The sequence below is a fragment of the Rhinolophus sinicus genome, chromosome 17 (assembly GCF_057876585.1).
Source record: "Rhinolophus sinicus isolate RSI-liver-muscle chromosome 17, RSI-T2T, whole genome shotgun sequence".
Taxonomy (NCBI): Eukaryota; Metazoa; Chordata; class Mammalia; order Chiroptera; family Rhinolophidae; genus Rhinolophus; species Rhinolophus sinicus.
In genome coordinates, this window is record NC_142517.1 from 36,715,910 (window position 1) to 36,731,902 (window position 15,993).

The window sequence follows — 15,993 nt, forward strand, 5'->3', positions numbered from 1 at the left end:
TAGGCAAATGGGGAGTTTGCTCAGGATTTCAAACTGTGCCCAGCAGTAATGATGTTGAACGCACCAATTGCTGTGCCAAGCCTAATGGCTGGAACATTGGCTTAGCCACATATGCACAGCACCGCAAGATGGTTGGCAAAGAGAATTGGAAGAGAAGGCAGTGTTTTTCATTCTTATTTCTGTTGTACAAACAACAAAATCACATGCAGACCTGAGATACAAGCTCATGTCAGTCTTTGTGTAGCACTATCTTCTACTGGATAAAACACTGAGCCTAAAAGCAAGATGCACCTTTTGAAACCATGCACACTTCAGTTTGGGCATTTTGATCAGACCTGTGCTCTCCAACAAAACCCCAAGTGGCAAAGAGTTGGGAAAAACTCTATGAGATCCTTTAAACAAAGAACTTCTCCTTGAACCGTGATGGGAAAGGTTAGGTGCTCTGACTGCACAAGGGATAAAATACATTGAAACTGGTGAGCATGGGCAGAGTAATTTGACATCCGCAGAGCCTTGGATCTTGGGGCATATACCTCAAGTACATCCTACATCTTACTCAGTCATTGCAATCAGCATTTCCCTAACCACAGGTTATAATTGGTGGACCTTTCAGGCAACATTTAATTGCCCATCAATACACAAATGTCCTTCATACTAGGTAGGCATTTGAAGGCTCAGAAGATACATTTAGAAATATGCTTTAAAATGCATGAAACACATGCAAACTCTTAACCCTCAAATTTGAAACATTTATTTTTTTCTGAGCTTAGAAAAATATAGGTCAAAGAATTTTTTGCAAGAATAGATGTGAAAAGAGAATATGCCAATGGTCACACACTACTGTCCAGCTCATAGTGATTCAACGGGGACAGACCTGTTACCCTTGCTCTTGCACTTACCCCACTGCACTGAAACCTTCTGTTCACGTGTCTGTCTCTCCCGGTAGCCTCTATGTTCCTCAAGGGCAGGAAACATTTTATTTCTCTTTGTATTTTGTATAATCAGTGCTTGGCTTGGGCTGTTGCATATATATTCAATAAATATTGAGTAACTGGACTGAATTATGGGTCCAGAAACCTAATATACTCCTCGGATGCTGCCACTAACCTAGTATTTACAGATCAAACACAAAACTCCCTCTGTCTTTAAGGGAAGGTACTCAAACACCTGTGTGCTGGCTCCTAGGCTATGGAGCCAGCTAGCTAAATGCACATGTGGTATCTATAAATGCATTCAACAAACGAAAAAAATACAATACTTGTACACTGTTTCTGCTTCTGCCCTAGGTCAGAGAATGAGGCAAGTTGAATATGCTTGCCATTCTCTAAGTTTCAACGTACCACACTTCAAATACTTATAAACATTCTCCTCATTTAGCTCTTTGTTCAAATGTCATCCTCTCAGAGAGGTCTTCCCTTACCACCCTTCTAAAATAATGCCCCTGGGTGCTTGGGTGCTCTCTAGCAAGTTACCCTGCTTTATCTTCTTCACACCACAAGTCAACATCTGAAAGTATATGACCATATGCACTTATTTCGCCTAGAATGGGAGCTCCATGTAAGCAGGGGCATTGTCTGTGTGTGTACTGCCGTCTTCCCTTTACCTAGAATTGCAGCCACTCAATAAATAGCTGTTGAATGAATAGATGGGTGATAGTCATCAAGTAAGTATTTATAAAGGGCCTGGTTTTATTTTCAAGTATCTTGAATGAAAACCATATCAGCATTAATGCACAAGTAATTTAGTGAGGCAGGCACTGACCTCCACATCTGACAGGTATTAAGAGAAATGAAGTATGGTATTATTTTCAGATGGAAGACCCCAAACCCTTGGAAAGGCACTGTAGCTTGTTGGGTGTGTGACTTCACAATGTTAACAAAATATTTGAAGAGTCAGGCATAGGACGCAGTATTCCAAGCTCACAACACCACCTTGCAGCATTGATAATGAGCAACAGGTACGTGGTAATCTTTGTTTCAATTAATAGACCATTGTCAGGAGTATATGTATGTCTGTCAAATGCTGACACTCAATATTTTCAGGAAAGTGAGTGTTTCTAGGATTTCGTTCATCATTCCTTATGTATACTAGGCACTCAATAACCACTTATTGACTCAATTTGATTGATCTCATTTAAAATATACTTTGAAAATGTTAACAAGAGTAATACTCCATGGAACAACCATTATGCATACACACAAAAAAATACATTAATTTGGAACAAATACTGTACTCTAAGGAATCAAAATCACAAAGTAAATTAATTCTCAAAAAGATTTATATGACTAAATTTTTAATTCCTTGAATAGTACCATTTCAAAACCAATCTAAAATGTCTAGTGTGTTTTTAATCTAATATACTCCAATGAGTTTAATAAGCAAAGATGTTCCCACTCAAACCAAAACCCAGCTATTCCATTTTTTGTAAACTGCTGTGTAAAGAAATGGGCTGAACTAATTTTTTCTGATTTTTTTATATTTAATCAACAACATCATTGCCAAAGAAAACCACTTTTCAGAAGTCTCTCTATCATGGTTTATAACTTATAATCAAAAACTGGAATTTTGCATCTGATGGGCTTTAGAGTGTAACATTATACTGTCATATTTTTGATGCTATAGCTAAAAGTACAAGATAATTTCCATTATAAAAATTTTCCCATAGCCTGGTTACTCAGTGAAAAACATTTTCCTATAAAAATGGTCTTTCTAATTCATAGGTTAGACATTATTGTGGGTAGTTTTTTTAAAGAATATCAATAACTTTTTGATTGGCTTCAGATAACCTTCTGCGTTTATCTAGTCACATCAGTTAGCTTAAGGTGTGTATATAGGATAAGGTCGTGTGATAATAATGTACCACACAAACAAAGAAATCACAATTTAGAAAAAACAAAAAACTTGAGACTTGAAACCCTGACAACTTACTTATCCTTATCCAATCAGGGCTATATGGATTGATTTCAGCTACAGCCTGTTCTGAGCAGCAGGAGAAGATAGAAATGGGGCATAAATATGGGGTTCAGAACAATCCAGTCAACTTGAATTATGACAAGTATATCACCATGGGCCTTATAAAGATGTACCTTACCTCTGGACTTCTACCCTTGATCTTCCAGGAGGTAAAGATGCTTGGAAATCTAATCTGTCCTGACAGGGTTAGGCAACCCTCTGTGACCTTCCCAAAGGCCTGCTGTGCCCACTGCTCAGAGGCCAGCACACTTCACCCTGAACTGTGAGCTTCCTTTAATTATACACCTCACTTTCATTTTCCCTTAGAGTCCTGGTTTGGGGAACTTCTCTGTCTGTACTGTTCTGAAAACTGGAAATGACCCAAATGTCATCCATAGGGGACCTGTTCAATAAAATGTGTTACATCCAAACAATGGAAGATCTGCTGCCTTTAAAAGAATGGGTTAGATTGTTTCATACTGACGGGGAGAACTGTCTGAGGTATATTATTAAGTTTTAAAAAGAAAAAAGCAAGTGGCTGTAAAAAGTTATGAAGCTACATACATGTATGTACTGATAGATGCATGGGGGGAATCTACCGGACTTGACGCTAAACAATGAATAGTGGTTAACTGCAGGTGGTATGTGCCAAAAAAAAAAGAAGTAGACTACAAAGAACTTTCATTCACTTTTCTATGTGATAGTTCTTGCAGTTTTTAAGTTGTTAGAACAAGTATATATAAATTTTGTAATCAGAAAAAAATCATGTTTCTAAGATAATGAAAAAGAGATTGATAAGAATTTAGGCATTATATAAATAACATACTAGGTGAATCAAGTCTGAATGCATGAGTGCACCACGATAATATCAATGATTGGAATTCAGACCATGAACCACTGAAATGGTATGAAAATTTGTATACATATTTGCATTTTCTGGAGAGAGGCTCCCTACCTCTCATCAGATTCTTGCAGGTGTCTGAGACCCAAAAGACCCTGCATTCATTCAGGTCTTCAAGACAGTTTTCCAAGGCACAAACAGCCCTGTTTTCTCCATAGAAATAAGAGATTTGTGAAATGGGGGCATGGGGAGTAAGGAGAGAGGGGTGGGAGGAGCAAGAAGTCATGATTGCATTTGAATTAAGGTGGCCCCATTAAGTGACTGGGGTTAATTTAATCAGTAAAACAAGATTAAATGGAACATCATTATCTGTCAGTCTTAAATTGTTTAATTATAAATGGACATTAAAATATACAGCAAAATTTTTCTTGCTATGCTCTAATACAGCCTAAATTGGGATTAGAATTTATGTACAAACTTGGCTTCTGATGACTTTTGTGAAGCTGACTACTCCCAAATCCCTAGGAATTACGTGAGTCCACACACTGCTTCCCCATCTCTACTTGACTCCATTGACAATCTCCAGAGTCCCGTACAGTTTCCATAGCCTTAAGATTGAGTGTAGATCAATAAAAATTTGTAATTTAAGTGAGCAGCCATGGGTTATACCTGCACTGGCAAAATGAGGAGCATTATTTGTGAAAATTAGGAATAACACTCTACTTTCTAAATGTGCTTTCCAGCTGGTTTATCACTGTCAAAATAGGCCAATTGTGGATTTAGTATGCAATTAAAGTGTCAAATATCCCAGAGTTCTAGTGCTGACATTACCTGACTGTGCAGGTTTTACGGCAAAGAAATTGAAGGGGTTCACATAATCCACCTAAACCCATTGGTAACCACCATCACCTAATCCTACTGCTATCTGCCATAATGCAAAGCACAGAACCAGGCACTATACAGAAATGAGCTCTCCAGGAGTTTTACAGGTTAGCTAGAAAACTGCCAAAATGACAGTAGATAAAAATAATGCCATACTATTGAAATGAAAAGACAGAGAAATCATGTCTCCAAGTGATGAGGATGAATCTCATGAAGAAGGAAGGGTTTAAAGTAAATCTTAAAGGAGTTAGATTTTGATGGTCAAAGTACAGTATGGATACATTTACAGACTATGGCAACATTGTGGCCAAAAGTTGGAAGATGGAAACACAAGCTTAGGCTGGCAAGAGAGTGAGAAGAGCAGAATAAGTAAACAAGCTAAGCTGAATGGACCAGTCGTGGGTAGGGAGACAAGTAAATCTGAAAAGTTAACAAAATAATAATGAACATGTGTTGAGTTCTTACTATCTTGAAGGCACTTTAAATGCGTTAGTTCATCAAATCCTCACACGAGGTATCTTCATAAGCAAGAAAACTGAGATACAGAAAGATTAGATGGTGCCTTCACTTCCCAGCTACTAAATGGTGGAGCCAAGATTTGAACCCAGGCAAATCCAAAGCAGAATCAGGGCTCAGAATGACCACAGTCTTCTGGCTCAAAAGTGGAGAGGCCCTCAAAGGTCAGGCTAAGGAATTTGGGCTTCAGTTTCAAAATTGGAAACTAGGTATCTGATAATCCACTGATAATGTTTATAAGCACGGCTCATCACTACTCTGAATCCTTCTCTATAAGCATTGCATTCTCTGATGATTTTTCCAACAATGTTAACTAATAGTAACAAGTATTTATTCACCAGTCCTTGACTGTAGTACTGATTTAGACATTATAAAGTCCTTACTTCAGACTTTATTGGGAGTGTATGTTGCATTGGTATTCCATCACCATGCCTTGTCCCTTTAGTCTTCAGGACTTAATTGTACCTGTTATTCACCTACCACATCTGCTAGAAATACAACTCATAATAATAAACAGAATAACATACTCATATGTTTATATTTAAATGTTCCCTGAACATATAAAACGTTCTCGCCAGGAGTGTCACTCTTGTCAAATAATACAGTCATCCCTTAGAAACTAATTTCTCCATCTTAGGTTTATGTCCTAAAAAAAAAATCAGTTGGGTTCTTCAGTTACAGATGTACAGGACATGACATCTGGACCCTGTAGGGGACAGGGACAAACTTTTCTCCATTATACACACAGTAGCCAAATGACTTCTTCTCCCACTGTGAAAAACCACAGAGAACTGTCTCCTAATGATTTTACTGCTCAACCCCCCAGCCCACAAATCAATGAATTGGGTTGAGTAAAAAATTAGAAAGAATGGTGGGCAGTGGCTACGTGAGAGGGAGTGAGTGTTTCAGTTTATTTTCTTAAACCAATTAATTATGAAGCGGTATGAAGGGAAAGAAAGACACAACATGGCCTAGAAAGACTTTTTTCCAGATAAATGGCCAGATATCAGATTCTGTAATAAGTACTTCCACCTATCAAAACACACACAAACTTTGGGGTGGAAGAGAAAGATACAGATCTTAAAAATACAAGGTAATATTCAGGAAGGCTTGGGGATATTGTAAAATGCTGGAACTTTGAAAGGCCCTTGGAAATCATCTAATCTAGACTTTGCCAACCCAGGGTCCATGACAGACAGAGGTGTTTGGTTGGGCCTGCAGAATGTTGTTTGTTGTTCTTGTTGTTCTTGTCTTTTCGATTGAATCAACATTTTAAAATAGAGAATATTCACAGAACAATCCAGATAACTGACTTCTCTTCAAAAGCGGAAGAACTAGCAGCACTGGGCTGCTTTGCTCAATGGCAGCAGTGAGCTGGAGCTTGAACTCCCAGTTTGCCTTGGTCCCCACCAGTCCTCTTGTTCCAGAATACAAAGGCTGGGTGTTAAAATTTAAATAAAAATAAAACAGAAGTTAGTGCTTATAACCACCTTGCCTAATTTATTGTACCTGCCAAGTCCTGTAAGCATTTGAGTGCACAAGCTCTACTCTACTCTGGTCCCCTCATTTAGAGAAGAGCAACTCGGCTAAGGTAGTAAAGTGACTTACGAAACTCATTTCATTAAAAGTAAAATTTTCATACACAACCGATTATGATCTATGACAACTGAAGAGTATGCACAACTTTAGGCTGTGTGCATACAATGCCACAGTCTGTGGAGCAAAGTTAAAATCTCAATCACTTTATATAGTCCCTCCTCGCCCCCACAAAAGGGCAAAGATTCTCAAGTTCTCAGAATAAATTTACTGCCTATTTTGGCTTGGTATAGATAATTTTAATGAGCCCAAATTTTAGAGATGACTTCCGGTTATCCTGAGGACATGATTTATTGAGAAGACATATGAGTACAAAATGCTTAATCTACACATACAAATACTTCTAAAACTAAACTGGGTAAAAAGAGAACAGAAGGGATAAGAATGTCTAAAAAAATTCCTCTTCAGAAAATTTAACTAATATATTGGAAGGGAAATGACTAAGATTTATTGAGTGATCGCTTGTGACTTAGATACTTTTCATGCCTTTACCCCATTTAACCTTCAGAGCAGCCAGCCCAAGAACAGTGGTATTATTACTTTACAAGTAAAAATGCTGGAGCTCAGACGCATTCAATAACTTGAAGATGACCCAGCTATTCACTCAGGGACCACACCCAGATCCAAACACTAATGAGCACGTTTGTAATGTTCCTGAGAGCAGGGAACATGACTTGTCCATGCTCTCAGAAGGATCCCATTGATATTTGTTTCATAAGCCTACCCACTGCCAAAGCCCACCAACTGCTACGTACAAGGACTTTCATAAATGCCATAGTCTGAGCAACCCTAATATACAACATTAATTCCTTTAGGCTGGTTCTTGAACAGGTAAGAAAGCTTTGGTTCTTCCTGTTATATAGTCAGTGACCCCTAGGCAGGTGTCTGCTAAGGGAATTAATAAAACCTCTTTTCTAAATAAAAGTTATCCTTTAGAATTGTTATAAAAGTTAGTAGTCAAGGATTTGGCTGATATACAAGCCAAAAGAAAGTTTGCTAATGAATAAGAATAATAATTAAAATCAAAATAAGAAGTAATTCAAGAATGAGAGCTTTTGAAGAGTGAGGAATTTGATTAAAAATTCACTTGCTTTTTTTCCTATAATGAAACAGTTCTTTAACCACAAAACAGCTTTTATAATAATGCAAAAGAGTATGGTTCCAAGTAAAACACTCCCCCCATTTTAATCATGGCTATTATTTTTGAAAATGAAAATGGCTGAGGTCATTGTAATCTATTTTAGGTTTTGCATGGGTTGGTGGTATTTTTTTCTTGGCTTTGAGTGCTCCATGTTACCAGTTAAATGTTATGGGTTTTGCTATGTGCCCTTTCAAATCCCATTCTTTTTAATAATGTTGTACTTTATACACACAAATTAGAGTGAATTCCACTTTCTTTCCTAACAACACCAGATGGGGTCCACACTTTCAAGAGGACTAGAACTTGCCTTTTTCTTATTTTTTTTTTAATTGTGTGTACTTCTCAGCACAAGTATGTTCCTATCTGCAAAAAAATGCCGTGGATGTTCAAATGCTGAGATATTAGTAAAAACAGGATTCATGCGGTCCTTTTCAAAACCAAACTGAAATATGAGAATAACATCTGTGTATCTACCCCTTCCAACTTACAAAGACAGACACAGATTAAAAAACAAAACAAAAAAAGTCCAGAAACAAAACTCCACCTGGGCAGAAGTCTATACCTAACACCACTTGTGGACTGTGGGACTCATAGATATCCCATTAGGAGACATCCGTGAAGTTCTATGTCCCCAGTAGGACACAGCAAGCAAAATTACCATATTTCTAAAGACTCTAAAGCTACAACAGTCAGGCCTCCCTTTAGCTGCGATTAATATTTCACTGACTTTCTGAACTTAGCTTGATTTTTTTATTGTAATTCACTAGCATGTCACACAGAACAGCCCCAAATCCCTCTAAATAGCACCAACCCAGCCACACATAAGCGGAGCATACATATTGTGAAGGTTTGCCTATTAAAATGCCATAAGCTCTGTTTGTTTGTTTATTTTTCTAAAAATCAGCTTGCAAGGCCAATGTAATAAGATGCTGTAGCTTTTATGAAAGGTGAAATAATTTTAAACACAGACACACAATGAGTTTATTTATTTAGAAACTTGTTAAAGAGAGTCTGGGAATTCAAATATTCAATGTTGACATTGTACAGAACTGGCCAGGAGCCAGAATTCAGTCTCCAGAGGGACCCATTGGACAAGGAATTCAGGCCTTTCTCTCCTCCCACTTGAGCTAAATAGGTAGAGACCATTAGTTATACCCACAGCAATATCTGAACGGCACTCAAATAAGCTGCCCTAGCCAGGGCACTTCAAAGGAGGGCAAGTGTGTTTAGCTTTTTAGTGCTGAACTAGAGCAATATGTCACACTTGTGAAAGAGTTTTGTATACAGTTTCTTCCTTATGTAGAAACATCTCTGAAGTTTCTTGTATGGCATGTAAGCAAAGGTAATTAACAAGGATTATACTTTTTTCATTTACTGGGGGTGGGGGGAATAATACCAATCTGTGTGTGAACTGGGGAGCTGGGAAAGCACATTGGTTCTCTCTTCCTTTCTCCCTCTCGTTTTCTGTTCCATTTGTTTGTCTCTTTTTATCTTCTTCCTCACACTTGTTCTCACTACACAGTCAATTTCCTCGAGAATTCCCTGGTAAACTGGGAAGGCCAGAAGAGTGGGAAGGGGGAAATCTAATTTTAGAAAGAGGACCGTGGCAAATGGGGTGGGGAAGGAACTGAGAGTTCATACTGGGCAGCCCAGCCGAAAAGAAAAGCAGACCCCACAGACCTTTTTAGAAAGTGCCCAGAGCAGCGGGCTTCCAGCTGAGGAGGGGTTCACCACCATTCCGGAAAAATGTGCCTGACATCCGTGTAGTGTGACTGTCTCCCCACCTCTCCCCAGCCTCTCACTCCCTGCCCGACGGGGCTGAGAAGGGGCCTGTTCTGCCGGGGAGAGTGAATGAGTGAGGTGTGCCTGCCCTCCACACCTGAGTGTGTTCCTGAACCCCAGACAAGAGAGAGAAGAGAGAGAGAGAGAAAAACAGTCAGTGCAAACCCGCTCTCAGGGAAGCAGCGCGCCAGGCACGCAGCACCTCTGAGGTTGGGGAGAGAAGAAGAGTTCTGGCCTAAGCTTTGGAGCCAGGAGCAGAGCAGCTGGAGGGAGGTGTGGGGGGCCGCCCTGGGTGAGCTCTGCCTCCCTGCTCACTAGGGCCTCCCGAGCTCCACCCCCACTCCTCATCAGGGCCCACTTCCTCCGCACGAGGCGGCTATGAGCTGAGGGGTGGGAGGGTGTACCCAGCTCTTGGGAATAGGGTTCTGCCAGGCGCTGAGTACCTTGGGAACAGGGTAAGAGCCGTTGGCCAGGAGATGACAAGTCAAGTTTCTCCACATCAGGGCCGGCTTCCAGCAGAAACAAAGCCAAAGCGGAGTTGATGCGGGGAGAGGGCATCAAAAGCCAGGCGTGCGGAGGGCAACAAGTCGGCGCTCTCTGGCCTTCCTCTGCCCCCCTTGCCCGGGGAGAAGAGAGCCACGCGTCCTCAGCTGTGGCCTTCCTGTCCCAGGCCACATCTACAGCCTCGGATAACCTTGTCCCAACTTCTAAAAATGAAATAAACCCCAAACTACAAAATGTTTAAAGGGAAACTTTACGGAATTATTACCTTCAACTTAAAAAAGAAGAAGAAAGCAGAAAATTCGTTCGATGACGCATTAATTCTATTGGATCAGCGACCTGCGTGTTGAATGTCCGCAGAGAAGGCCCGGCCCGGGTGGCAGAGGGAGGCCTCCACGCAGAAAGCCTGAGAGCCGGGCTACTCCGCAGAAGGCACACACACAGACACACGGTCGCCAAGACCTGCGACTTCTCAGTCCCTACAAATAAAAATCTGGAAAAAAGAGCCTTACTTTCCATCCTTCCTGCCTCTGCAGCTAATGAACCGTCTCCTTCCCCAGTGGTGAGGATGAGGGGAGAATGAAAAATGTTATTAACCTTTCCCTAAACACATTTTTTTTTTTTTTTTGGCGAAACACGTAGAAATGCTGTAGGAAGACTGCACGCCAAGTGCCAAATGCAATAAAGAAGCCCTAAGCCAGAGTAATGGTCAAGTGAGGGCAAATAAACCACCTTCCTAGAAGGGGCCTCTGCCTCCGCCGTCGGGCAAGCACTTTTCCTCCTCAAAAGCAGTCTGAAATAAACAAAAACATTTTTAAACAAAGCTTTGTGTGTTAATGTGGGTTGTTGTCGTTTTATGTTTTTTTGTTTGTTTTTTGCTTTTTTAAGGACGAAGGAAAATGCAAGTAGGTGAGCATATGAGGAGTGCAGGCTGGACCCTGGGTGTGCCTTTCCTTTATTATGTTAGGTATTGGGCTGTTAAGGTGAGGAGTTTAAGCACCGGAGGGAGGGTCGTCATCTACCTTACCTAATTCAGAGCCTCATTTTAAACAGAGATCAAGTGTACAAGTAACAAGTGCCCCCTCGCCGGGGTCTTGCTAATCGCATCGCCTTCTGGGTCTTTATGACTCTTCTGGGGGTCCGGTAGCTAAGGGGGGTAACTGGTTGCAACTCGTTCATTGCTGTAATTGAAACCCTGCCGGGTATCACTTTAGGGAAGTGGGGTGGGGTTGGGGGTTCCTTCGGTGTTTCAGGCTCTAGACAAGCTGGGCAAACCCAACCTCACTTCTTTCCCATCACCAGGAGAAAAACAGTTGCAACTGGCATTTCTGGCACGGCCCAGGTGTTATCGTAGCTGCCCAAGAAAACGGCTGGGAGCCTCCCGGAGCTGCCAGAGTCCGGTTGGCTTTTATTTTTCTTCTCTTAAAGATGGAAATAAAAGCCAAGTGCTTTGGACAGTACAAATGTCAATCTTCTTGCTTTTCCCTTTATTTTTTTAATGAAATAGCTTGTTCCCCCAAAATAATTGCAACGAATTTATCAGTTTCAAGTATTGTGTAAAAACGAGCCCTATAAGTTGAAAAAGGGGTTGTGCATTCATTCTGGATTTTAACTTCAGTGGGTACTTGCAGGGTCTGTGGTCCCTGGTCTTGGTCCATGAGATTCCAAGAACACGACAAAACTTGGCCACCAAAGAAATTTACAGAAGACCAAAAAAAAATAGTAAGCAACCGAGAAAACTTTCTATGCGATTTGTTTCCATTGCAATCGTTCCTTTTGCAATGATAAAGATAGGTGTATTTTGTAAAGTATACTGGTCACACGGCCTCTTGCTATCCCAGAAAAAGAAAGAAACCGGTGCAGGCTGAGCGGCGAAGTATTAGTTGGATTGCACGGCAGGGGTCACCACCATGCATTAGGAAGCTCACGCACTATGCGGGGGAAGGAACTAGCGCTTCGAAATACAAAAATGCGTAGTTTTAATATGATGTCCTTTATTACCCAGATTGTAACTGAAGAATTGCATAAAGCAGCACTTCTGTCTGAGAAAGGCAGCCGCAGTGGCAACAGCTGGAACAGCGCGAGCGGAAACCTGGGGTTTAGCAAGAAAAGTTTGTAAGAGTTCGTATCTAGTTATCAGAAAACGGCGGCCGCATCCTTGGAAACAAATAAGTCTCCCACTGGACGGATGACAACTATCACCAGATCGGAAAAGAGGCTTGATGTTGAGTGGGCTGTGCGTACGGGAATATTTTACTACGGCGGCATACAGCTTGACAATTAAAATAGCTGAAAAAGTTGCTCCAAAAAATTCGAAGGGTTTTGTGTTCTGCTTTCACTTCGGTGTATACCCAGCAATGATGCGCGCGAAGCCTTGGACTTTCATTTCACAATTTATCTCACTGTTGAAGTAGGTTCTCCACCCGCCCCGCCCGCCCCCAGTCCCCCCAACCTCTTCTCTTCTCTTCTCCTCTCTCTCTCTCTCTCTCTCTCTCTCTCTCTCTCTCTCTCTCTCTCTCTCTCTCTCTCTCCCCCCTCTCTCTCCGTCTCCCTCCCTCCCTCTCCCTCTCTCCCTCTCTCCTCTCCTATCTCTCCCCCCTAACATTTAGTCGCAATTCAAGCCCCCAGGCCTGCAAGCATATGTACATTTATTATTCCTCAGATGTAAATAAAGACATCGGCCTTATTTAAAAGCAGACAGGAAAAACAGGAGTTCTACCCGCGCGCTTTACCACTGTCGCAGCTAAGTGAAATGAACAATATCCGAAAGAGAAACACATGGAGTGGTGACCCAAAGAGCCTGATCCCTGAGACCAGGGCGAAAGGAAACGTACTGCGGAGTGAGGGAGTGCTTGGGTGAGGACTGTACGAAGCACTGGAAAGGAGCCTACGGTGACAGCATCTCGCTGGGCTAGACCGCACATTCCCACCGCCAAAGAAACCCAGCTGACCGAGCGGGAACCTGAGGCTTCCTTCCGCGAGGCCGCTGCGGGGACACCGAATGCTGAAAGGCGTGGGGCGTACTTGGTTTTAATGTGCAATGGAGGGGCGAGGGAGGCTCGGTATTTCACTGGGGAGAAGCATCCTACCCCCCACCTCTTCTCTCTCTGGTCCACAAGCAAAACAATTGAGAGTTCTGTTTTCAGCCAGGGGGAGAGCGAACGGCGGCCTGTCCTCTCCCAAGGCAGCTCGAGCCCCCAGTGCTGACACCTCAAGGAAAAGAAGCGCTTTGGACCGCTCGGGGTTGCTCGGGGTCTTGGCACCACCGAGTCCCCTTACACTCGAAGTAGAAGCATTAGGACAAACCCAGGCCTGTCTCCTACAGTCCTGGTTGAGGCTCATGCCATCTTGGACAGTGTCGGCTCGGCGGGCAATGCCGGACGAAGTCACCCAACACTTCTGCGAGAAGAGTGGGGGATGGGGGGGGGGGCGTCTCGCCGCCTCCGCCCGGAACCCAATCGCCTTCATCCCGCGTGTCTCAGGCCGCTCCACGCCGGACAGGCAGGGGGCGCCGGGGAGGGTTAGTGACCCAAGACCCGGGTTGCGTCCAGAAGGAGAGCCGGAGGCTCCGCTGCGCGTTCTCTGCGGCCCAATGTCCCGGCAGCCCGCCCCCTGGGGGTCACTCGGCGCCCCGCCTGCCTGGAGCTCACGGGCTGGAGCGCGCCCTTTCGGCCCCCTTCTCCTCGGCGGCTGTCGCCGCTGGCTGCGCGCCCTCCACAACCCGCTCTCCACGCGCTCGCAGGGCCTCTTCTGACTCTCCACCTGCCCAAGGCTCTGCGGAGCCCGTAGTTCTGCTCTGCCCATGCCCCCGACACACTCCGGGACTACAGCCCCAACCCTCGTCTCCCTAATCCCCATCCCAGTCCTCCCGCCGCGCCGCGCCGCGCCGCGCACGCGGGAGAGCACCGCCGAGCGCACAGCGCCCACTACCGCAACCGCAGCTCGGCGCAGCACTCCAGCCCGCGCAACTTCCAGCGGCCGCCTCGCAACTTTTCCCAACTCCACCACTGCTGCCCGCCGCCGCCGCCACTGTGGCTCCCTTGGAGCCTGCCACCCACCCCAAAACCCAGAAACAAACCAAGGATCGAAACTGCTCCCTTCCCCAGCCCGCCCCCCCCACCCCACGCTCCCCCTCCCACACCCGGGACTAGCTGGTTGGCCAGAGGCAACTCTCCTCCGCCTGGGGGGAAGGGGAGGGGAGGGGGAGACTCTCTCATCTCTTCTCCCCCCCCACCCCACCCCTTCCCGCTCGTTCTCGCGCTCTCTCCTCCCTCCCACCCCAGTCTTTGCTGCCCCCACCCCCACCCCCAGCCCGGGGTTGCCAAAGCTGGTCCGTGCGCGAGGCTAAGGGCTGCCGGGTTCTTCTGGCGCCTAAACGAGGAGCAAGAGCGCGGGCGACCCGGCGCGGAGGCTGGGACCGGCAGGTTGCTGAGCTTCGCTGCGCTTGCCCTCCACCCGGGGCCCCGGAGCGAGAGGCAGCCCCGCGCTCCCTCCCGGAGCGCTGGAGACAGATACGCAAGATGGCAGAGGAGGGGGAAAGCCAATAGAAAAGGGATATTGCACCTACTTGTGGCCAGTTTCCTTGCCCTGCCTTTGGATCTCATGCTGTGCCCAGTCCTGCAGCCGCTGGTGTGTGGTTGGGTTTTTTTTTTCTTGGATCTTTTCCTTCTTTTGCTCTCTCTCTCTCTCTCTCTCTCTCTCTCTCTCTCTCTCTCTCTCTCTCTCTCACACACACACACACACACACACACTTTCACACTCACTCTGTCTTTCCCTCTTTCACTCTCTCTCCCTCCCTCTCTCCCTTTCTCTCAATCCACACTCGCTATCTCTCCAGCATTGTCAGTTTGGACACCTTCGCACATGCGCGCTAGACGCCCCTCCAACATCTCAGCGCCGCCAAAAAAAGTTTGGAGCGATTTATCACTTTGATTTGGAGATCTTGTCAGATGGCAATCGCCGAGGAGGCGGAGAAAGGGAGCCACGGGGAGGGCGGCGGGGGGCGGGGAGCAAGCGTAGGGAGCCAGAGGGGAGCAGACACTTTGCAACCGCCCCCCCCCCAAAAGGAATGAAAAAACTTGAGCAGAGTATTGATTTCGTGTTGGAATCACCAATAAGCCTGTATCATTACTACTATTGTTTTTCCCACCATAAATTGCAGGAAATTTTCTATACCATCCATACCAAAAAGGAGTGGGAGGTGAGGGAGGACTTTTAAAATTTTTCCCATACTAAAGAACTAGACGGACTCGACTCTCGACGAATGATCCAGGAGAAAGTAAGAATCCTCTTGAACTTCGAGAAATCTGCTGCCGCTGCTACTACTATTAAAACTATTGCGGCTTCTGCTTTCAGAGTTGGAAGCATAATAAATAACTGTTTCTTTCTGGATTTTAGGTATAATACCAATGCTTGTTGCCATCCTTAGAACATTTCAGTGGTCTATTCCCACCAAGTAGTAATTTTCACCTTTTAATCCCAGATCCGGGCTGGCTCGGGCATTTGATATCCAAGACCTCCTGCCTTCCTTGAGGTCGGCTGTCACCTTCCGGCCTCTCCCACCGCAGCCCGTCGCCTCCTGCAGTAGCTCAGCCGGCCTGCCATTTTCACGCATTCGCTTAAACCCACAACCTCCGGGGTCATAAGAAGGAGGAGGTGGGGAAATCCATCCCCTACCCTTAAAAAATACATTGTTGAAATTTGCTTTTATTACAGGATTTACCAAGGAAGTGGGCACGCAGAAATGGGAAACTCCTAAAGGGGCTAGCTGTGTTCAAGGTAT

The 15,993-nt window shown here is 44.4% G+C and overlaps 1 protein-coding gene across 8 annotated transcripts in view; it reads right to left on the minus strand.

Moving 5' to 3' along the window:
• MECOM (MDS1 and EVI1 complex locus) overlaps nt 1–15,182 on the minus strand; it is a 539,916-nt gene extending 524,734 nt beyond the window's left edge. For 2 of the 8 annotated variants that reach the window (XM_019735580.3, XM_019735590.3), the window contains exon 1: nt 14,779–15,176. In XM_019735580.3, coding sequence (XP_019591139.3) covers nt 14,779–14,815 — 37 coding nt within the window. In that variant the 5' untranslated portion in view covers nt 14,816–15,176. Of the gene's footprint in view, nt 1–14,778 lie in introns of all 8 variants that reach the window. The other 6 variants (XM_019735624.3, XM_019735605.3, XM_074327559.2 and 3 more) reach the window with 6 other exon arrangements.
• Nucleotides 15,183–15,993: the final 811 nt, after the last annotated feature.